The 24,441-nt window shown below is 35.6% G+C and overlaps 2 protein-coding genes across 2 annotated transcripts; both read right to left on the bottom strand.

The window, feature by feature from the left end:
• LOC145636436 (starch synthase 3, chloroplastic/amyloplastic-like) lies at nucleotides 1-13,152 on the bottom strand. Its single transcript, XM_081687998.1, has 16 exons — nucleotides 12,755-13,152; nucleotides 11,911-11,974; nucleotides 10,085-11,806; nucleotides 7,524-7,738; nucleotides 6,328-6,598; nucleotides 5,524-5,699; nucleotides 4,723-4,830; nucleotides 3,831-3,940; nucleotides 2,933-3,038; nucleotides 2,549-2,719; nucleotides 2,241-2,369; nucleotides 1,768-1,950; nucleotides 1,548-1,679; nucleotides 1,333-1,444; nucleotides 857-980; nucleotides 1-377 (listed from the first exon to the last, which is right to left on the bottom strand). The coding sequence occupies exons 1-16, from the start codon at nucleotides 12,890-12,892 to the stop codon at nucleotides 245-247; spliced, it is 3,894 nt and encodes a 1,297-aa protein (XP_081544124.1). The 5' UTR covers nucleotides 12,893-13,152; the 3' UTR covers nucleotides 1-244.
• An 8,165-nt stretch (nucleotides 13,153-21,317) lies between these two features.
• Nucleotides 21,318-22,761, bottom strand: LOC145636435 (ATP synthase gamma chain, chloroplastic). Its single transcript, XM_081687997.1, has one exon. It carries the CDS (start codon nucleotides 22,593-22,595, stop codon nucleotides 21,501-21,503), a length of 1,095 nt encoding a protein of 364 aa, XP_081544123.1. The 5' UTR covers nucleotides 22,596-22,761; the 3' UTR covers nucleotides 21,318-21,500.
• Nucleotides 22,762-24,441: the final 1,680 nt, after the last annotated feature.

Below are 24,441 nucleotides of genomic sequence, written 5' to 3'. Positions count from 1 at the left end.
TTTTATTGATATTTTGAAGCAGTATAAATAGCTTTAATCATATACTGTTCCTTTATGGTATGCTAAAGTGTATGCCTAGAATTCTGCTACTTAACATTATTATGACTATATTGGCACCTTATATGAAATAATATGGAGAACTAGAAGCTTTTGAGTGAACAAAAACTTATCAGCAAAATATGGTTGAACCTATACAATCTGTAGAATGTCCTAAACCCCTTTTGTCTAAGCCAGAGTGAGATCCTCAGTTTTTCCGTGCTGCGTGATAAAGTTCCATATACTCTAGTGCAGGCCGATTCCAAGACCAGTCTTGTTCCATCACACGCTTGCGCAATGTGTTGAACCATTCCTTTGCATCATACCAAGCTGATATAGCCCTGAAAATTTCATCAAAAAGTAAGCATCCTTTAACTATATATCGTACAGACAGAAGACCTTGGTAGTCCATTGGCCTCACAAATCTCATGTTATGGGATCAAATTTTAATTTGGTTGGGGACTTGAGAGGGGGAAATGGGCAGGAGGCTAGCAATGTTGTATTGTATATTACCAAAATAATATCATAAAGAAAGAACGACATGGTGCAGGTGCCAAGGCACAAGATATGTTGACACAGAAAATTCCGAGGCAAGGAAGGCAACGAATTCAGGGTCTGTAAGTTATGTCACTAGGACCTCCTTATGTCACTAGAACATGTAAATACGTAATTATGAACTTGTGGTTTCAGATGATGCTTGGACACTACATGACTTTATTAGACTAAAAGCTTACAAAATGCAAGAATAACCTCACCAATTTTAGACTTTATTAGTTTGTTCTAATTGTTGCTACTTGAGAAAGTATGGAAAATTACTCACCTATCAAGAGCATAATCTACCCCGGCAGGATCAGCTCCTTCAAAATTGAATCCATTAGGTTCCAAACCTTGTGCTCTTGCTCTCTCTACGTCATGATCAACGTCAAATACAGTATCGTGAAGTCCTGTAAAAACATGAGTAGACATTGACAGTTTTAACATATTGACTATTGAGGTATAGTTGTAAGCTTGCAAATACATAGCATGATACAAAGGCTGGATATCTCACACAGTAACAAAATGATTTATGAATGAAAATTTTGAAACCAACATAAAACCAAGACATGACTTCAGCTTTCCACTGATATCAAATTGAACAGGGAATCAAAAACCAGAAACATAAGGGAGGCAAATAACTTGAAGAATTATCTCACCATAGAACCAATGTAGAAAACACAAGAAGATTACATAACTTAATAACATAGTTAATAAACTATTTATGTTGATGACGAGTATGAAATACGAGAAGATTTGTACCTCCAGTTTTGCGAACAACTGGTATTGAACCATATCGCATAGCAACAAGCTGGGTTAGGCCACATGGCTCAAATATTGAGGGGACAAGAATCAAATCTGCACCTGCATATATCTACGGAGAAGTTTAATGTGACTAGTAAGTCTACATGCACATTATATTCAGTTACTAGAAGACAATTCAAAAGAGCAAGCAATTGAGTTATATGATCAAATACCAAGTGTGAAAGAGGTTCGTCGTAATTCAAACAAAGGCCAGCACGGTCATGATGCATATTATGCAATCGATTTGCAACATCAACAAATTCTTGCTGTATGCGTGGGTCGGGAGCAGAGCCCAGCAACACAACCTAAAACCATAGAACACTGAAATTGACTGACTGCGACAAACCAAGCAACAATTATTAAGAAAAGAACCAAGATAAATAGGAGGAAGACCTGTCCGCCACGTTCTATAGTGCGCCAAATGGCATGCTTGATGAGATGGATTCCTTTCTGATGAGTTAAACGAGTAATTATTCCCACTAATGGGAAATCACCTTTTTTTATGCTAAACCTTTGTTGTAAAGCTTCCTTGGCTGCTTTTTTACCTTCTGCAACATTTTCTGATGTGTAATTTACCTGATGTTATATACATCATGCATATATGTCAGATTAAGAAGCTGAGTTTTGATGGACAAGGGGAAATATAGTAAGATCTGAGTCATATAAATTGCTGTCTCAAGCTTTAGAATCAGTAGAACAAAATCCTAATCAAAGATGCTTCATAAATAAGAAATTCTATCAGTGCCCAATTATTCACCTTCATTTCTCAGTAAGTTCGAGAAAATAATTGATAAGACGACTAACAAAAGCACACTTAAGCTTTTTGGGGAAAAAAAATCCAGATTAAATGAAGAGGAATTACTTACTGGAATGAACTTATCATTGAAAGGATCCCATATATCTGGATCAATCCCATTTAATATGCCGTGAAATTTGTACAAATGAGGAGCAATTGCAGGATTTCCAGCAACCTCCTTTGCATAGGTATTTGAAACCTGATAAATGATAATATATATAAATTAAAACCACCATCACTTGCGTAGGCATAGCTAAACCAAAAGAGTAATGCAAATATCCACAGTATGACCCCCCCTCCCCCCAAATTCTTTGACCTCAGAGATCGTAGCTGCCACAGCCACACAACAAGATGTTAAACAGGCAAGTATAGACTCACAGTTGTAGCCTTGTCTGCATATTCCATTGCTCTTCCAATGAAGTATGCCCCAAACTCGAGATTATGTATAGTGAAAACAACACGAGCATTAGTAAGACCATACTGCCCATAATGCTCTTTATACAGCCATGCCACTGGAGCACTTGACCAATCATGGCAATGAATTATATCCTGCACCAGGTGAACAAATTACAAAATTGCATCTATGAAGAAACGGAATATGTTTAGATCTCATAGTGCACTAAAAGAGAACTTAACTTGTGACAAAATACATTACTGAGGAAGGCTACAGATAAAAGGACAAAAAAAACTCATGGCAGTAAAACTGACAGAGATCAAAGAATCAGCAATAGCAATTCAATAAAGTCAAAGCTCTGAACTTACAGGATGAAATCCACTTTGGAGGAGATATTCGAGTGCAGCATGGCAAAAGAAACCAAATCTTTCGCCATCATTTTTACCAATATAGACAGAATTAGTCTGGAGCAATCTGTCCAAAGCAAGGAAAAGAGCCATGGCAAATGATCAAATCATATACAATAGTATTTACAGAGACTACAACAGGCTGCCAAACACTAAAGACTAAGCACATGGTATAAATGACATTCTTAGAAAAGAGCCAGATTTTTAGCATAGAGAGAGTACTGCCCTAGATTCATTCAATAATGTGATTATTTGCTAAGCTGGATAAGGACCATAAAAAAGAAGATGGCTGTTTTACATCATGATCTATGAGACGATTTGTAACACTCGATCACTTAAATATATGTACCATAGATGAAGAGAAGATCTTGAAGTCCTGAGTCTACACTTCACCTTTAAAAGGCTGAAAAGTGAAGAGATTTTAAAAGGAGAGTCACACATGGAGAAGAAAAAAAAAAACATACAAATCCCAAGAGCCAAGGCTCTATAGCGTGGATACAAATATGTAGCAAAAAGGAGATAAAGTGAAGTCTCAGTATTAAAGATGTGGCATAAATACTGGTCTTAGTTCATCAGATTATCAGAAGCTCAGGCAGTATCTAGTAGCTTTTACATGCTTACTGCTTTTCAATTTCCAAACTTTATCTGTACAGATTACAGAACGTTTTTCTAAAAGTATTTTCAAAAACTCTTCGTATTGACTCTAGCAAATTAGGTTCAAACTGATCATATCCTGACCAGTGACCACAGGCCTCACATACAACAGTTGCTGTTTATTTTTGTTTCCTATCACTAGCTAGCAATTGCTGAAATTTTAGTAGTGGCATAAACACAAGAGCACAAAAGGTTTGCCAATTACCCATTGAGAGGCTCCAAAAAGTGGACAGACAAGCCTTCAACCTTCCCAAACCAAACTTTTATCTCAGTACCACCCCATGAATAGCTCTTTGCGTGATGGAAGTCCTTCACCTGTTGCAATATAATGATGAAAATGCATATACTTTATTAAAAAAAATTAATTAAATAAATAAATAAATAATACTGAGAATGTAAAATAAAAGTTGGTATATCTGGCTTTTAACATATTTTGCTTTTGAAAATTAGTTATTATTCCCTTCCACAGTTCCACTTGCCCTCTCCCTCCAACAAAAGACCTGTTTAAGACCTAATGCCCTCCCTCTCCCTTTCTCCCTCACTTGCCCTTCTCCAGTAGTTCCCCTTCCACTGCCCATCCCTTCCCCCTCTTCCAGCAAGTACTGTAGCCCCTGCAATTGGTTGGCTATTGTAAGGGGAATATAGGGCGAACCATGAAAATTGAAGGAGGGTTGTAAGGAGTAAGGATATGGTGATAGGAACTGGGAAGTCATGAATATTGAATGGGAGAGAGGGAAGAAGAAAGGCTAGCAAGACGATGGCGAGGCCCTACGGTAGCGGTGGCTGGACTGCTGGAGTTAGTACTGGGGGCTGTGACGACGGCAGGGGTGGAGATAGAGTTGTATTTTGTGACGCCCCATGCATAGTTATGATTTATGACTAATCCGTTACCAGAGAGAAAAACCATAAGCTTTAGGACATTTTGTAGCAATATAACTTATAAGACAGTTAATTACCAAGCTCAGCAAACAAAAGGTAGTTAAAACCAAAATTTCTACAATTTGTGAAGGAGATGTTTGAAGTTTTAGTGAGCTTATAAAGCCATTCTAATTAAGACAGTAAGAATAAACATAAAGAAACATTGGAAAGTGGCTTACATGATTAAGGTTCAAGCACTGATACTTTGGAAGAATTACATCAACATGATGGTTTAAATCTTGAACAGCACGAGACAAGCTAGTCACAACATCTCCAAGGCCACCCACCTGCATCAATTTCAGATTATAAGTTTGTATGTTTGTGTAATGGACTGAGCTTACTGCTAACTTAAGTCACACAAATAACAGGAAAATAGAGATGAAAAGATTGCTTCTTGAGTGAGCTATATAATCTGATTTTTTGTAAGTTGAGTAAATGTGAAGAATTAATAAAGATTAAAGCTTTACTATTGATTGATAATTGTGGAATGGTTACAAATGATAGAGGTAATAGCTTGAGGCTATTACTCTCAAATAGTGAGTTTAGCTCACAACTCTCTAACAATGGCTTGAGGCCATAAATCTGGTTCATGTGTTTGAGTACTTGCTCATATTGACCCAGATCTTATTTCAGATAATTGTATAATGCAGATGTAATTTAAGAGTCTATAGCACAATAGATACTTCAATATAATAAAAAAATACTTTCCTTCAAGAAGTTTGGTTTGTTTGTTTGAGTAATTGCTCATATAGACCTGATTTTATCTCAGATTATAGCAAAATGCTAGTGAAACCACAATCTCTAATTCTCTACGGGAATATAATCTTATGTATCACTATTATTGTAGCCCGAAGACAGATTATCGCGCGGGGGGGGGGGGGGGGGGGGGGGTTGTGCAAAAACCCACTAACTTCTTACATACACTGGCATGCACAGGTTGAAATCGCATCAAAAAAGAATCAACTTAGTGAAGATTTTACCTTAGCAATAGGAGCCATTTCGACAGCTATATGAACAATATGCATTGGAGGCTCTTTGGCTATCCCACCAAAGACAGGTACATGGTAATCCATACCAAATTTGTTGTCAAAAATTCCACCATCTTCCCACTCAGAGAAAACAAAATCCATCATGTACGCATCCAATGGCACCTTGACTACAAAGAGAACTTTGCATTAGGAGATATCGAGTGCTATAATATCAATGGCAAAAGCAACTCCTGTTTCATGCTTGAACTCGGCCTTTAAATAATAAATATAGGTAAATGAATGAATGAGCGCTTTACTCCCCTAGTAACATCAACAATGGATGTACTAGTCAACAACCTTTCCCAAGGAAAATTGCAAACAAGCAAACTAATTCATAGCACAATAAATAAAATAAAATAAAAAAACCATTTTAAGTAGACAGAGTTCAATCATGAGAACAAAGAGTACAACTAAAATACAAAGATCAGGACAGCATCAGTGTTCACATGTACAAGAAATGTCAGTCACCTATCCAATACAAAATAAACAGCATGTAATTTCAATTATATATGACACAATGTGCATCAGCAAAACAAAAAAAAAAAGAAGTTTTCTGAAATGAGAGGCGTTTTCTTGTCTCAGAAAAATAATAGAAAAAGACGCATATAACGTGGCTAGAAATTTTCTCAACGGCGAAATCCTTCAAGGATTCACTAGACACGTGAAGAAACAAAGAGGTCAAAGTACACAGCCAACATCATGAAAATGTATCCATGAATAAAAATTAATCGTACAATAGCAGTTGATTTAGCTTACCAGTTGTCTTGACATGAGTACCATTCTCGGCAGGGTACATTTTCTGAGGGGGCAATGGACCTCTACGATGGGTCCATTGATTAAAGGAACCTCTAAACCAAACTTCTGGCTTCCCATTCAGAACAGTATTAGAGGGATTGTAATACACAGTAACATCTTGTCCTGCTTTTACATCCACAGGATCAGTGTAAACAATATGCCTCTGAGACAGCAAGAATGTCTTCAAAGTTTTTTCTTTGGTTTCAGCCTTCATGCGAGCTGTTTTTTCAGCCTGTGCATAGAACAACATTGTTTTTATAGAATATACATGTTACTGACGTCAGTCAACAAGGCCAGGTAACATGCAGTACAAAGCAATTACAGGTAAGGGGATGAGAGAGAGAAAGAGAGAGAGAGAGAGCTTCTAGGAAGGTGCCATAAAACAAGTCCACTGTTAGTTGTAAAATGACTGTTTCAGGCAACATCAGTCTACTAATATGGTAATACCTGTAATTTCTTTTCTTACTAGCAATACAACCACCCTCCAAAAAAAAAGGGGGGGGGGAGATGAAGAGAAAAAGGCACAGGTAATCAAGACAGGTATCTAAAGCCTAGAACTCTAGACACATGTAAAAAAGTAACCGATACGTGTATGGTGTATCTATACACATCCAAATCAAAAACTTCAATAACACCAACCAGGGAAACCCGGCTTCATCTGACCAGAGGACTCCAAACATCATTTGTTCAACTCTTCATTGTACCCTCACATATTTTTAAAATCGGCAATAGCTGCTAAGTCCATTACTTCTATACTACATGCTGTGATCATAAAAGACTTAGGTGAGCACTCTCCAGTCTCCAGCAAATGTTTAGATTTTGAGCAGATAGAGGTGTATTGCCTATTTCTCCAGATATCACGATGAATTACAAATAACACTGATAAGCTCCTACTATGGTGAAGACTACTTGAGGGGACATAGACGGGGACACGGGGTGGTAGATTTATGGCCTTTCCCAAGAAAATTGTCCATTCAAAGAAAAAAAAAATTCTAGCATTTATTGCTTTTACTGCAGCATGATGATAGCTAGTAGATGGTTTCTTTAAAAGGCCAGGAAATATATGTTGTCAATTACAGCATTATTTGCAGTACCAATATAACAACTCTAAAGTAAAAAGCTAGAATTATGATGAAACTTAATGACAAAGTAATCACCTTGGCACGTAAGGCCTCCTGTTTTGCTCTCCTGTCCTCCTGAAGTCTCTGGTATATCCGCAGTTCTTCCTCAACCCAGTATAGTTCGTTAGGCACGGACTTGGGAACAACAGCATGGAAATCCTGGCGCTTATTGTTATCATATATGGAAGCCTTCTGTGGTGGCCCATCAGCAAAAACCCAGTCCAAGACAACTGCTTGATCAGGAACCGTAACTATACAAAGATGCACACAAATGCATCAGTATAGTAAATTATAAACATTTTGAAAGCATTTACTTTTATAGCACAGTTTTATTGATCTTTTTGGTTCATTCCTTCTAGTCCATATGCAGTATCAATGCAAGGGGAAACAACTCTTTCCTTTTAGTCACTATTTCCTTCTAGTCAGTTTGTTATGCATATAAAATATGGGCACAGGAACTGACAGACAAAACAAAGTGATTTCTCAGATGTTAATGGTCACCAGCTCACCACCTTAGTTTACTTTTCCCAGTTTCCAACTACAAACAAGGAGTATAAGCCTCGCTAGTCTGAAAGTGACGTCACCACCATATAGAGTAATGATTGTAACTTGTAGGACAATAAGAACTACCATAGCACTTCTTCAATTGACCAAAAATAATTTCCCTCATGCTCACTCAGGGAAATAAGCAGAGAAATACAAATGGACTATAGTTTGTGTCTCATAGTTAATAAAAGTATATATGTTGCTACTTGAATAAGAAGGTACTATAATAGAAAACAAAATTCTATAGGTCAGACCTATAATAGAAAACAAAATCTCTGTTTCATACTCCTTCAATCTTACAACTTCCAGGCATCTAGAAAGATTCTAAATCAAGAGTACCAAACTTCCTGTAATCAGATTGAAAACCAGATAAAGACTAATAGAGGTATAATCTGGCAAAAGCAGAACAAATTCCAATTTCCAGATATTAACAACAATGCCTAAGCCTTGATTTAAAGGATGAAAGTAGCAGCATGACCCAAGATTTCTCCTGTGGTCGTCCACAAAGATCCTCTTCCTAGCACTTCTATCTAGTGCTATATGAGTTTATGCAATAACACATCCTTAAATATAATGCAATGGGGATTTGCAACTGACCAGAGCTCCACATTGTTCATCTATACTAGAGCTACTGGCAATATTAGCAGCAGACTTTTTCACGTTAAGATTACAGACATGCAGCAGTCACTTCGTTAGTTTCAGGTAGCCCTAATTGTTGGGTTCAAGTGGATCTGCGAGTGTGACTTGAGATGTCCCTCATTGGAAGTAGAAATGGTGAGCTATCTAATAAGCCATGTGAGTTACTCCTATTTTCAATTGCTTCTAGGATGGAACCTCAATTGGGTATTGTTGAAGGGATTTTCTCAACATTTGGTATCAAATGGTTTGGCTGGACATGTACACTTTTCAGATGCTATTTTGATTTGGGCTTGTGCATCCCTTTTGTTGTTGACGATCTTCATTGTGTTGTTTCTTAATTTTAGTTATTTGCACGGTTAGATACAAGTGTGTGTGTTAGTTTGTCACACATTGTAAGCAGGAGGGGATGAGCTACTCTTATTGCCAATAGATTTACAGTTGGAAACTCACTTGGTTTTGATGATAGGCTTTTGTCACCTGCTTTGATTCATTTAAACAGTGATCCCAAGCTAGCACAGTACAATTAAGATTTTCAAAAAGTCAAATCACAATACTCCCTCCATGTTATAATAAGTGTTACATTTTGACCGGCACATATTTATAATAAAAGGTAAGTGGGGTAGTTGGAATATTAAAAAATTGTTAAAGAAATATAGTGGATTTAATAGTTTATTAAAAAGTATGAATGTGAGAGGAAAGAAATAATTAAAAAGTACTCCGTAGTAGTGAGTTTAGGTGGGGACATAAAAGGAGAAAGATATAATATTAAAATGTAGCCTTTTGCTAAAAGGAAAGTGTACCACTAATTAAAACACGGCCACGTTTGGTAAGGGTAACACTTATTAAAACACAGAGGGAGTAAAAATGTGCACTACTTAGGCATGGGTGGACTTTATCTTCCTAATGCATTTAAATGTTACTGAAGTGAGATTTACTTTGGTAGGAAAAGCATAAGCAATCATTTACTGTGTTAAGAATAATGCTTAAAACTGCAAACAGATAGAAAACTCCAACAGACAAGAATATATCATCAATTAACAAAGAGTGCATCTAGTTAATGAGAGGTGCCTTAAGAATTTAGACAAGAAGCAACAAAAACCACTAGTCTATCCTTCAGACATTTGTCAATGGTAAAGAACACCTTTTCAGTTATCAGATTGATATTTTATAAGATATGAATTCTATTATCCTAAATTTACAGGCCACAGCAGGTACAATAAGAGTGGTATGTTCGGAGTCTGTTCTGGTGTAGGACTATTAGCAGCCACTGGACAAACTTCATTGCAAAATCCATAATCTGTTAGCATATGCTACCCGCCCTTTCCCAAATAAATGAAAAGAATAAAGAGGTGGAAACTTTCATCAATATGTGATTTTAGTCAAGGAAATATTAAACTATAGCACTATCATACCTTCAGCATACCACCAGTCGCCCTCTTTCTCCTCAGATTTCACGAGTCTGGCAACAACTGAGAGCCCAAAACTCCAATTATCATGACCCCCGTGAATCCAAACATCATTGGCATGAACAAGAGGGCCGGAGCTCTTGTTATAATATAAACGAACCAAATCACCATCTTTAAACTCACGAGGTTCAAAAAACCAAACATTATCCATGGATGACACGGCTTTCTTCACCAGTTCTCTCAGTTTCTCTTTTCGTTTCTCTACTTCTGCCTTTGCTTGTGCTCGATCAGCTTCGCTAGCAGCCCTCTCTTCCTCCCTTTGCCGCTGCTCCTCAGCTTGTCTCTTCCTCTCAGCTTCTACCTTTGCCAGGTTCTCTTGCTCTCTACGTTTCTCCTCGAGCAAGAAATCTTCAAAAGTATCCAAGTCCATGCCCCCTTCCACAATAATGTGGAAATCTTTCTTGTCATTATTGTCATAAACATCTTGCCCGTTAAAAAAAATAAACTCCATCTTGTATGCTTCCTTGGGAACATGAATCTGACAGGACCACCAATCACCCCTGAGATGGCTCTTTTGAAGTTTTGTGGTAAATGATTTCCAACGCCAATCATTAAATGCTCCCATGACCATCACATCTGGTTCATCTTTCAGAGGGGAAAGACTTCGATTGAGGAAAAGCTCTATATCCTGATCAGGTTTTGCTGTCTCAGGATAAATAAAAACTTTGGTTCCTTTGGAAAAATTATGCTCCGCCATTTCCTCAAGTACTTTCTGCCGTTCAAGAGCTTCCATCTCCAACTGCAATTTTCGCAAAGCCTCTTCCAGTTCTTTCTCATCAGTGGTTATAGCAGCCCTTGAGCTTGAACCCACCACCTCAGTTTCTGTAACACTCTCATCATCAAATTCCTTACTATCTAACTCTTTGGTTTCCCTCTCATTGCTAAGGAGAGTTTCAGATCCTGGCAGCACTTCAGAGTCAGTAACATTTTTGTCAGATTCAACACTTGGATAGCTAATCAAAGATATATTCTCCTGAACGCTAACTATATCCTCTACTTTTTTCTCGTAAGGGGTTAAATCAGAAACCTTATTTTCTGATACCAACATTCTAGTTTCAGCCTCAGATCTGTCTTCATTGCTTTGCTTGTTTTCTGAAGCCATGTCCTCGAAAATCTCAGAACCCCCTCTATCTAAATCTAAAGCTTCATTTTCGGTCATTTTATCCTTCTCATTCTCATCAATTATTCCAGTACCAGAAACTATTTTTTCAGATTCCAACACATTGCTTTCAGTAGAACTTCCTTGTTTGCTCTCTAAATCCTCAGGTTCTAATCCAGTTTCATCAATCAAATCACTAGTACTGCTTCTACCTTCCCCGATAAACACTGTAACAGTATCAATTTCCTTAAGCAGATTTTTACTACCATTAGTTACTGCTTTCTTGGTTAGGGTTGACTTTCCAGCTTTCCCATTAGTTAAATCCTCCCTTTGTTCTCCAATTCTATTTACTTGAGAAACTTCTGATCTCTCGGTTTTCTCAGCACTAAATCCTACATCAGATGCTCTTTTACCAAGCTCAGGAGACGAATCAACTGAAGGACTGTTATCTTCTTCATCCGTTTGATCCCTCTTTGGTGTGCTAGTGCCAACAGGAGCCTTTGGGACAAATCCTTTGGGAGCAGAACCTTTGGGCCTTGACCATTTTTTCTGTTTCTTCTTTGAAAATTCTATAAAGGAGAATAAGCATTGCTAAGGCACAGTCAGAGGATACAAAAGGAAAGTATTCCCGAAATTAATCTCAAATGGGAAACAGTAATGAAGACACACTAACCTCCAGTGGCATAACACGGACGGAAATTTCCATTCCTTGGGTACTGTAGACGCCTAGAATAAGACTGGGATAAAAATGGGCAACAAGAAACAATTCTTAGTCAATGAATCAATGCAGATACAAATCACCTCAAAGAAGTACTGCTCAAAATTGAACCAGACAGCACCAATTAGTTTCAATTATCCAACACCGATATTTGCAGGATCACTGCTACAAATGCTAATGCAAGAGAAGGCATCCAATCACCCACATTAACTAATGAAAAGGGGTTGGAAAGTGCAATAATATGAACACATTTAGCCACAATCATCAAAATAAACACTTTCACAGTTTCATAACAACTCAAAAGCCATTAAACTAATAAGAACCCACAAAAACACACAGCATTCACAAATGAAACAAACAAATTAATAAAGAAATCAATAACATTATTCAATTATCAAAAGGGTAAAATAGTGAATCAAATGGGAAATTCGTGTGAGATGTCAGCTAACTAGGCTCATAGAGTCCTAGGGTCGTACCCAGAACCTAAAATCAAATCTCGTCTACATCATTGCCCTTTATGGCCTTCTATACACTCGGTTAACCGACACACAACAACAATGTCTGAAATTCACCATTGAAATGTAAACCATCTACATCACATATTACACATTATTAAAATCGGACATTAAGAAACAAAGACAATCAAATGAAAAATTCATTACCAAATCACAAAATCATTGCAAAAACAAAAAATTAAATTACTCCGTACCAATTACCAACATCAAATTAGAAATAAAATTTCATCACCTACCCATAAAAAAAGATTAAATTTTATCAAAAAATAAGGGAAGAAACTTACATGAAAAGATCTGTAAGATGATTTGCAAGGGACTAAACCAGTAAAAGGTCTGAAATTTAAGTGGGAATTTTGCCTAGTAATAATAAAACTTTGACTGCACCAAACAGGCCTTTGAGATTGCAACCCAGAAACTTCCATGGCTGTGAAGCTTTCTCTCTCTACTTTCTCTCTCCTCCTTCTGAAATCACACTTCCCGAAGTTTCTCCTTCTGCATTCTATTCAACACTCCAACATCCCCCCTCTTTCAGTGATCAGTCATTGATATTCGGAATCAGCAACATCAAAAAAATTCAATTATTTATTTTTAATAAAGATTTGATTTTTATTTATTTTTATTGTTTTGGAAAATTTTGGGTGTCAATTTAAATGAACAAATAAAACCAAATGGGAAAATATCAACAAAAAAGGACAGGCTAAATTTGGATAGTAGTACACACATTGTATTCTCTTGCTCAAGTGGAATTATCAGTCATGGCCTTAGAATTTGAGCCGTAGGTTGGAGACTTTGGAGAGGTTTATCCTGGGTTTAGTATTGCTGGGGTGTCATCGATATCGACCGTTGATTAACTAAGCTCGTGACCACTTGATTGAATAACAAGAAATGACTATTGCGGTAATAAATGATGGTAATGAATATTCGTATATATTTATGTACAAAGTACTCCGTATTGTACAAGGAACGTATCTCTGTCATGAATCTCGAAATGTGTATATCCGTTTATGTGACACTTCCTTATTTGATTATCGCCATAACCCCTTATTCCTCAATACCAACTCGCACTTTGTAGTTAAAAAAAAAGCACATGACTTATTAATGCTAGAAAATTATTACATAAGTTGTGACTAGTTGTTCAACATTGAAGTATAAAAATTGTGAGCTAGCTTAGTACTCCTATCATCAATAGCTTAGATGAACACTATTGAGCTGAAAAGGGGTCATCTCCTATAATTATAAGATACTAACCGATTTCAATTAACATACTGTATTTAGGGATCTAGGTTTCTGGATGTTATAACTCTAGTCATTGTACTTTTACTATACTCCATTATTCGTTTCAAAATAAATGCCTCATTTTACTCTTTGTAACATTCACTTTCACTGATATTAATAATGCATACATAAAAAAATATACTCTATTTTATCACAAGTAATGCCTTTTCTTTTTTGTCAAAATAAAGTAATTTTTTGACAAAGAGGTCATTGTTTCTTTAATACAGAGTAGTAAAAACAAAAGAAAAGGCATTACTCAAATGACATTACTCAAATGAACAAGTAAAATTACTTTTTTTTTTTTATTATTATTATTTTTATTACTACACAATTGATATTACTTGTATGATAAATTGAGGTTACTTTAGGTAGATAAAATAATACTATCCTTATAAATAGTTGAGAGTTACTCTGATAAATAAATGTGACCACATAAAACTTAAGTTGCATATTTTCGGATCAAATTTGAAACCCACTTACCCAAATTTTGGATTCAAGTTTTTCCATTTTTGGATTTGAATTTGTTTATACGGAATTTTTACTCCGTATTAATACACCCCCTGATAAGAATTGATTTTAGCACACCCTTAATTAATATTGACATACCGTAAAAAGAACATAATTGTGCTCTCGCATAGAGTGTGTTAATCATTTTCCCCCTAGACCAGACTACCTCGTATGTAGTTGTGGTATGTCGAGAAGGAAGTGATAACAAGTTCAAGGGTAGCATCAACAAGACAACAAGTGTACATTTGAGTTTGACGTGTCAAATAAAAAAGTGCCATGTGGAGGGTGAAATGAGAGGGTACAGTGATAATATCTAAGTGAGCCTCATTGTACCTAGCAAATGTCATTTTTGTGGGGGTTATCATTATTTATGAATTTTCTAATTAGTTAGCTAACTTCCTAGCTAATCTTTTCCTTTATCAACTTTGTTAAAGCTAATTGTCAAATTACTTAACTATGGGCCTAATTAACTAAAATACTGAAACACCATTAGTTTTTTAATTTTATGTATCATTGATGATGATAAGAGACAGATTTGAGGATTTTCTTACCGTAAACTATGTATAGTATATAATGACTACTTTCTTCGTCATAAGTAAAGTTATCGATCAATTCATGTAGAAAGTAGTATTCAGGTGAGAAATTTTGTTGCACACAAAAGTGAATAACATGGGGATGAGGATTGAGGAACTACACTTTCCAAAGGATCCACATGCTAAAGCAAAGTTATATGTGTTAAAGATGTACATGCCGACCTTGCTTATTTGAGTGTATGAATGTGATCCAATAAAATCAGATCATAAGTAAAGAAGCAGCATTCATATATAGCATATCCACACTTTTGCTAAGCTTAGTCCAATGAGCTAGGTAATAGGATTTGGGTTAGTGAGGCACCAGAGGTCATTTCGGGTACAGATTTGATGGGTGTATGTGGGGGTCGTTTGGTTAACATAGGAAGTGAAAAATCCCATGAATTTCTAATATGTGGGAAATAAATTCCATAATCAAATTCATGGGAATTTCTCAAAGTTGTTTGGTTAGTAATGAGGAAGTTAATTCCCATAGGAATTTCAACTTACCTAGGGGGGACTAGGTAATTAAATTCTGGAAATTCCTAGGAAGTTCTACTTCCCCCATTTCACTAAATTTTATTCAACCAAACAACTTACTCATTTTGCAATTCCTAGGAATTTCCAATTCCTATGATTTTGTATGTAGACCAAACAACACCTGAGAATTTCATGTCTTTACTCTACTACTATACTTGACGATGATTTATAGTAGTGGTGCATTGAACGAGTGTTCGCCTCGGTTAAGTATTGGCGCATAGCTGCTATTTACATAACATGTAAATAGCAGTTACAAGTCAAAAGATTGAAGAATTTTTTTTCCTTTCTAGTGGTACCACTGTTACCTATAATGGCTATAAATTGTACTATTAAAACAACTTATACTCTAATAGTATAAATTACATGTATAATAGTATATTAAAAATACCACTATAAGTATAATAGTACGTTAAAAGTACCAATGAAATGATAAAAACTCAAAAAAAATTATGTAAATTTGCCAGTTAACCCTCCTATATACATTTCAAATCAATAGCAATTGTGGTCTGTGCGCCTAGTTGCACTCGTTGGCCTCAACCCACTGTCAAATAAGGCTTGTTGGTCTAGGAAACATATACAATTCTCACAATTTAGACATTAATTGGGCGTTCTATCAAATCACACTAGGCTTCCAATATGTAATATTTTCAATAATAGGCATAGAGATTATTTGGGCTTGTATTTTATCAAATCACACATTAGACGTTTTATCATTCATTATAATAGTACTAATGTACTGTTAACATGGATGATAGAAAGTCCTATGTACTAATCTCTATCCTATTCTTTAATAAGCATTGTTAATACTAATATTATTACTATGCTAGCTTTTTCTACCTAATTTTAATACTAATATATATTATGATGCTTCATAGATTAATTCTGTTGCTTCAAGTTCAAATAGGCGAACATATATCTAACCCGAGCACCAATGGCGTTAGCACCAAGAGTAACAACGCCCGAGCAAATACACTAGTAAGACCCTGTTCTTTTGGGCTTTATTTTATGGTACCTAAGTTCAGTTCAGCCAACTTCAACTGACTTCAGCTCAACTCAGTTTATTTCAGCCGACTTCAATTCAATTTAGCTTACCTCAGCCTACTTTAGTTCAATGAGTTGACTGCAGCTCATCTACCTTCAAATTATTACTTCACTTCGATTCGCTTCACTTTATTAAGATATTATTAGTAATAAATAGTTCTTCCTTTCAAAAATAAAAAACAAAAAAAAAAAAGTAAGACATTATAACATACCAAACGAAGGTTACACTAAGAGAAATTAATTAAAATTTGATTTAACTTACTAGTACTAGTACTTATGGCTAAGGGTGTCGGTCTGGGTTGAAACCCGTTGAATTAACTTAATTGCTCATAATCTGAACTGAAATAAATTGAACTGTAAACTAAAATTGACCTGAATTGAAAGTAACCAGAACTATTGTTATTAACCAATAAATCAGTAACATGAACGGAAATTAATTTGTAAGGATGTAACAAACTCGCAAAATCTATGAACTGAACTAAACCGAATGGTAATCAAATCATTACTTGATTAAATAAAAAGAAAAAAAAAAAGGATTGTTGTCATACTAAACTTGATGGGAAAAAAAAAAAAGAAAAAAAAAAGAAGAAAAGGGGAAAAAAGAGTGAAGGAAGTTTGATTGAGGAGAACATATAAAATGATTGAGAGAATTGGCGGGAAAAATAAATGCGGATTGCTTGAGCAAGGGGAAATTAGTTGGTGGCTATAAAATGATGATGATCAATTGTCAATTCCCCTTCCTCACCTCTCTCACCACCACCTCAACCCAATCCCCCTTCCTCACCCCTCTTACCAAAATCCACATACATTCGGGAGTATCGCCAATTGTTTGGTGCATAATCTTAATGGATCTCCAAATTCTTAAGATAAGTATCGCATGGTGTTTCTTTAATGGTTGTGCTCACAATCAAAGCATCTCAAAGTTCATTCATATGAAGATTTCATGGCGATAATCCTCGCCACTCCTACGCTCCAACCAGTTCGACGCATGATCAGAGCCGATTTTGACAATTTGGAGGCTCAATACAAAATGATTACTAGTATTAAAAAAATCATTTATTTGTATGATTATTAAATAATTATGTAATTTGTTAATTCATAAATAATTTTATGTAATTTGTTAATGTTATGAAATATCTAAATGTGGATGATTATTATCTCATGTACTATCTAGAATATTCTAGAGTTGGGTATTTGATCTTATTCGTTAATGGAACCCTAGGTAATGTACATTTATATGTATCCCGTATTAGATGGAATAAGAAATACAACGTAACAATTTTTCCTCATTTTTCTATATTTTCTCTTCCATATTTAACACGTTATTAGCACCACGCTCTAGCCAAACTGATTAAATTAAACGGAATACTCCAAGTTTAGTATTCTTGTAAGTAACTATATCATTGTCTCGATCTTAAAGTATTCATAATTGAGAATTTAAATTATTTAACGATGACGAATTGTAATCTTCTCGTATATTAATTTATTAGTAAATTAATGGGTTTGATAACCTGATTGTTCATTATGTAATAAATTTATTAAATTCAATTAGTCAATCTTTCTAGGATAGCAGTGGATTATTTTGTTTTAAGTGCATGATTAAGATGAAACTAATAACCTTGATCCAACACGTTTACATAGAGTTGAATTCTTACCATTCGTTCTCTTTTATGGTACCGAGCTTATACAAGTATAATGATGGTTATTTATAATTAGCTTTTGTGTCATCCAACGGGATGTTATGAAATATCTAAGTGTGGATGACTATTATCCCATGTACTATCTATACATGTATATATAACCCGTACTAGATGGAATAAGAGATACTTTTCTCTTTTTATTTAATTGCATCATTTGGACATTTTCACTATTCACACTTCTCTTTTGACCTTCTTTAGTATTTATCCATTAGAAAAATTATAATTAAATATTATATTTTTATAATTTACTTAAATAAATAACTAATAATCATCAATGAATAATAACTAATCAATAATCCATAAGTATATATTTCAATAACTATATACTTATAGATAATTTCCCTAAAAAAAGGCATGTTAATTATAAGTTAAAAGAGAACAGTTTGTCTGTGTGGAAACATGTAAATCCATGTAATTTTATTTATTTTTTTATTTTTTTTGTTTCACTGTACACCTACTATGACAATGATGGTTTTATTCAAATGGTGCATGACTATAACACGTATGCTGGTAAAGTATCAAGTCCTTAAGCTCCCCCAGGCATGACTTAGGGCCTGTTCTCATTGACTGAACTCAGCTGAATTGAACTGAACTGAACCGAACTGAATTGAGCTGAACTGAACTGAATATTTTATAAGAGAAGGAAATTAGGAGCTGAACTGAACTGAACTGAGCTGAACTGAACTGAATTGAACTGAACTGAACTGAATTTCAACGTAAGAGAACAAGCCCTTAATGTCTAGATGGAACTGCCCCCAGGCCCAACCTGGTATCACTAAAATTAACGTAGATGCGCATATTGGTGCTGGGAATGCAGGTGGCTGGGTCGATGCGCGGTAGCAAGAAATGAAGATGGTGTGATTCTCTGGGCTGCAACGAAGAAAATCGTTGTTAGCTACCCTGTTGAAGTAGTTGGGGCTGCTGCAATAATTCATTTTGGGTGCAATATGGCAAGGAGAATGGGCCACTTGAAGGTGTGGGTGGAAAGTGATGCATCAAATGTCGCAAGTAATATAAGCAAAGCTACTCATGGTTTTGCACCGATTTGACTGATTTTAGATGATGTTTGTAAACAAGAACTTGATTGACTATCTGAAAACATTAAAACTATCCTTTGAAAATAATTAATAATGGTGAGTAGATAAACTTAACAATGATAAAACACCCAATTGTCAATAATAACTTTCCTTTGAAAATAGAATCCAACACGCCCGATTCAAGTCAAATTAAAATTAATCAAAATCTAACCGGCTTCAAATCCCCCGTAACTAGATAAATTACTCATAAAGTCATAAGTATCTGTTGCGATAGTAAATAACATAACAATGTAATCAATTAATTTAAGTGATAAGCCCATAAGCTCTCAAAAAAATTACAAGCATAATTACATGATTACTTAGGTAAACTGTAAACACATGAAGAAGTGATCCATGGTTCAAAAAAGTTGAAAGACTTGAAACCCTAATCCCGCCTTTATCTTCCCCTCAAACCATTTTCCCGCCTCCCGAATCTCTATCCCTCCTCTTTAAACCCTCCTTTCTTCCATTCACTCTCTCCTCCAAATCTCACCCGCCCCATCTTTCTCTCTCCTCCAATTTCCACCCTTCTTTCTCTCTCTAACCCCCCCTCACTACCCTCCATCAAAATGAGACCATCCTCTTCCTCTCCATCATCCCCTTCATCATCGTTGTCGTCATCGTCATCGTCGTATAACAGATATCTAAGACCAGGAGCGCTAGCCCAGATGAGATATACTAAACTTACCACCATTAGACGCTCTCAGATCTGCTTCTCTCTCCTCCTCCTCACTAATTCTACCTCCAACCCGGACCCGAACCCGAACCCGAACCCAAATGGTTCGATTGAATTGGAAATTGGGATTCCTTTCTTCCCTCTCTCTCCACGCCGCTCTCGCTGCCTCGCCCGTAAAAAGCTCGCCGCTGTTGCCCCAATTTTCACCCCTTCTCCATCCTAACAATTTTTCCATTTTTTTTTTTGGTTGAGTTGATTGTATAACGACGGGAAGTGTTAAATTATGTAACAAAGAAAAAAAGTGTTAATTGTTGAGTTGAATAATGTTACAGTTGCAATTAATTTTGTAGAATCTTGATACATAATTGTCATACTGTTAATTGATTTTGAGCTGATTAATTATAATAATGATTATGAAATGGTGTAATTGGCAATTGCGGCTCTTTATATTTTGTTTTAATTTTTGATCCAGGGTTGGTTTGCTTGCATTGATTGATTTGTTAACAAATTGGGTGGTTTCAATTTTGGCGGTGAAATTAGATTGAGGAAATTATTGATCTAAACTTTATATTATATAAGCTTATAATAGGTATTATAATTAATGGACTTTATAAGATTTTAATAGTTACATTTTGGGTTGTGAATTGTGATTGTTGGTTCCATTGGGTGTATGTTTGCGCTTCAATGATTTGTCGTCTTTGTATGCGTCACGATTGCTATGAGCTCGAGTGCCTGATCAGTTGATGTAAGGTGTATGTAGCGTCAATTGTGTTTACTGTCTAGTTTTGCTTGCTTGAACAAGCTAAAGATCAGTTCCACGGTCTCATAAATCCGATCTTGTATTACATTCGTTCAATCTTAGTCTTCATAACACTATTCAATCTTGAAGAAGTGTAGTATGGTATGTCGGATTTGTTTTTGTTCATCATTTAGCTACGATTATACAATTACTTAAGAGAGGGGATCAAATAAGTATGATTTCGTTGCATAAAGTCTAATGAGTTTACTTAAATATTCATCTTGCCTTAATATCGTGACAATCTCAGCTTCTTGGTGAAATAAGCTCCTGTATTGCTTATAGAGCGACCAATTTTTTTTCACATTTAAGCATGTAATTCAACTTAACAATCATTCTAATAAAACATGCTTATTTGTGTCAAGTATTCAATATAATTAGTATCTAATCTATCCATTTAAAGAGTAATTTTTAGTAATGACTTATAAGCTAGGCACAATCTACTTCGAGTACCCTTCAATTCAATCACTAATAAAATCCAATTTTATTCCTCAAGACCATCAATATATAATCAATCAAGTAAATCGTATGGCAAATACATTTCAAAAACAGGGTTACAAGACTTACAACTATAAAAAAGAGGTAGCTCAGAATAATGTGTTACCACAAAGTTTGTGAAATTTGATACTATATAATATAAATTATGAAACGTAATTACAAATCAATATGATCTAATTAATCTCCTCTGCACTTGATACCCTCTGTTCATTAGAATCATCACCAAAACATTAATAAATACATAATATTAATACGAGTATCCATATTTATAGTAATTATACCAACAATAATAGCCATAATTGTTTCCAAAAATAAGAACAAAAAAAACAGACCATATTGTAAAACAACCAACTCAAACCAAAGCATTAGCACCAGCAACAATCTCCAAGATCTCGCCAGTAATCTTAGCCTGACGCACTCTATTATAAACAACAGACAACGATTTTTTCAAATCACTAGCATTATCAGATGCATTACTCATTGCAGTCATCCTCGCCGCGAGCTCGCTAGCAAGCGACTCCTGCAGCGCCCTCAGAATCTGACTGTTAAGATACAACGGCAGCAAAGCATCCAATATTTGTGCAGGATCCTGCTCAAACTCAAGAATCGGCGAAAACGACAGAGTTTCTGTCTTCACCATATCCATTTCTACTGTCAGTTTCCCCTCTTTCGTCGTCAGACGAAACATCTCGTCTTCAGCAGCATCAACACATTTCCCATTAATGTCGCAGATCTCTCCCTTAGGAGATAGCGGCAATAGAGTATGGATTACAGGATCAGATTTCACCAACGATACAAACTTTGTGTATAACATCTCAACCTTATCAACTTCCTCACTTATAAAAAGCGAAAACACGTCATCTGCTATTGCCTGTGCTTCTTTAGCAGTAGGCAGATTACTCCCGTCGAAGTACCTATCAACTGGTATGTTCGGTCTTCGAACGAAGTACGTATTTCCTTTTTTACCAACACTGATGATGGTATAATCAACACCTAAATCTTTAAGCTCGGCGATACGAGCCTCGGCTTTTTTAAGCAACATGTTGTTGAACCCACCGCAGAGGCCACGGTCTCCTGTGACTACAACTAGAGCTACCTTCTTTACGGGGCGGACCCTCGTGAGAGGCACGTCGATGTCGTCGGTTTGCAACTGCTCGTTTATGTTGTACAAGACCTCGACGAGGGTCTCGGAGAAGGGACGTCCGTTAACGACGGCTTCCTGAGCTCGACGGACCTTAGCGGCCGCGACGAGCTTCATTGCTTCGGTGATCTTTTGGGTGTTTTTGACGGATCCAATACGGTCGCGGAGCTCGCGGAGGTTGCTGCATTGGATAGGGCAGGTGTTGGGAATCGATGCGTTGGAAGGGGGTGGTGCTTGGGTGGATTGGGTGGTGGTGGAGAGGTGGAAGCTGCTCACTGAGGAGCTAAAGGAAAGAGAACAAGCCATTGTTTGGTGTGATAATTTTTTATTTTATTTTTTTGGATTTTTTGAGGTTTGATGTATCAAATCTAATGTAAGAATGGAGTAAGGAGAAGAAGAAAAGGTGGAGAAATCTTATCTAAGAGAGAGAGGGTGTGATGTGGAAGAAAGGAAGGGAATGAGAGGTGGAGGGGAGGAAGGAATGAAGGATTGGATGAGGTTTTTGTTGGGGTGTGGATAAGGAGGGAGATTTCAACCGTTGAATTTTGGAGGTAAACTTGGATTTTTTTTTTTTTTTTTTTTTGGGGGTATTACTTCATAATTCAAGTAAAGTATGCTATATAAATAGAATTTTCAATTAATTGACTAAGAGCTAGGTTCAATACCAAACTAAGATTAGTTTAGTTGAAAGGATTGGAGATCACATGCTAACCATGAAATTAGACATTTAATCACCACTAAATACAATTTGGAGAAGGATTCTAGCTATTATTTTCCCTTATTGATCTCCCAATTTATCTAGTATACTAACCTAAACATGTTGAGAAGCTGACTAAGGGCTTGTTCTCATTGACTGATGAATTGCGCTGAATTGAGCTAAACTGAACTTATTAGAGCTGAACTGAAATGAATATTTTATGAAAGAAGAAAATTAGGAGCTGAACTGAACTGAACTGAAAATAATTTGATGAGAAAATTAGGAGCTGAACTGAACTAAACTTATTAGAGTTAAAGGTCAAATATATCATATACAGGTAAAAAGAAACAACTATGGGTTATCTCATATGTAATCTCCTTGTAAAGCTACTACAAGTAATAATAACAGAGTAATGTTTAATTCTTTATCCTATACCATTAAAATTATACGTAGCTTTTAAGGGTGAGTTCTATTCACCTTAATTTTACTTGTTTAAATCAGTCTAAAGTTACATGATATGACTTATTTGAACTAATCAAAACTTATTTTTCTTGAACTTATTTAATCTGAATTTTTTTTTTTAATTGAATAAGTATAAATAAGGCAAATAAAATAAGCCGTAAGCCTTGATAATTATTTAGTATATTTGCAAAATACTTAAAAAGAGATGTACAATATCAAGAATTATTAATGAGGATGGAGGGATGGTTAGGACCTCCATCACTCCCCCCAAGTGGTTGGGGGGTTTGACTCCTCATCCCCCCATTCTCGTGATAAGGTGGGAGACCTCCCCGTGTACCTTACCGATTAAAAAATTAAAAATTAAAAAAATCAAGAGTATGGTAAATGAGATTATGTTAAATTGTAATACAAATATCTAATGATATAAATTATAAACTCATCATAAGTGCAACAATTGGCTAATCATAATATAGAAGTCATAGACTAACAATTCACAAGTCACAAGTTGTGAAATGTGTATGTGTGGTATTGAGCATTTTGGACAACATATAACGAATATATGGACTATTATGTACTCAATTGTCCCCACTCTAGGAATTTTACGAAGGGAATATGCGTCCATAAACCAGTGCTTCATTCATTCGTTTTCATTTGAAGGGACATGTTGCTACTTATTGATTTTGCCTCTTCGATAGGGAAAAATATGATCTTGCTATTCATCATAAATTGTTAACAAATTGGGCTTACATCAACAATGGGCCATTCTAAAACTAAGAAGTTTTCAAGGAGCAATTATAGTAGGCCCATTCATTAATTGTTTTACAAATTATAAGCAAACTGAAGCTTAAGCAAGTATTTAGGGGATGTTTGTTATGAATTTTAAAAATAAAGTAAAAAGAAAACAAATAAGAGACGGAGAGTAGAAATAAATCATTTAACTTTTACTTTTTCTTTTGTACAGACTTACTTTTTTTTGCTTACTCAAACTATGAT

Source organism: Chenopodium album, chromosome 6, assembly GCF_948465745.1.
Source record: "Chenopodium album chromosome 6, dcCheAlbu1.1, whole genome shotgun sequence".
NCBI classification, from domain to species: domain Eukaryota; kingdom Viridiplantae; phylum Streptophyta; class Magnoliopsida; order Caryophyllales; family Amaranthaceae; genus Chenopodium; species Chenopodium album.
The sequence above is the reverse complement of the archived record's forward strand: the minus strand, read 5'-3'. Positions and strand labels throughout refer to the sequence as shown.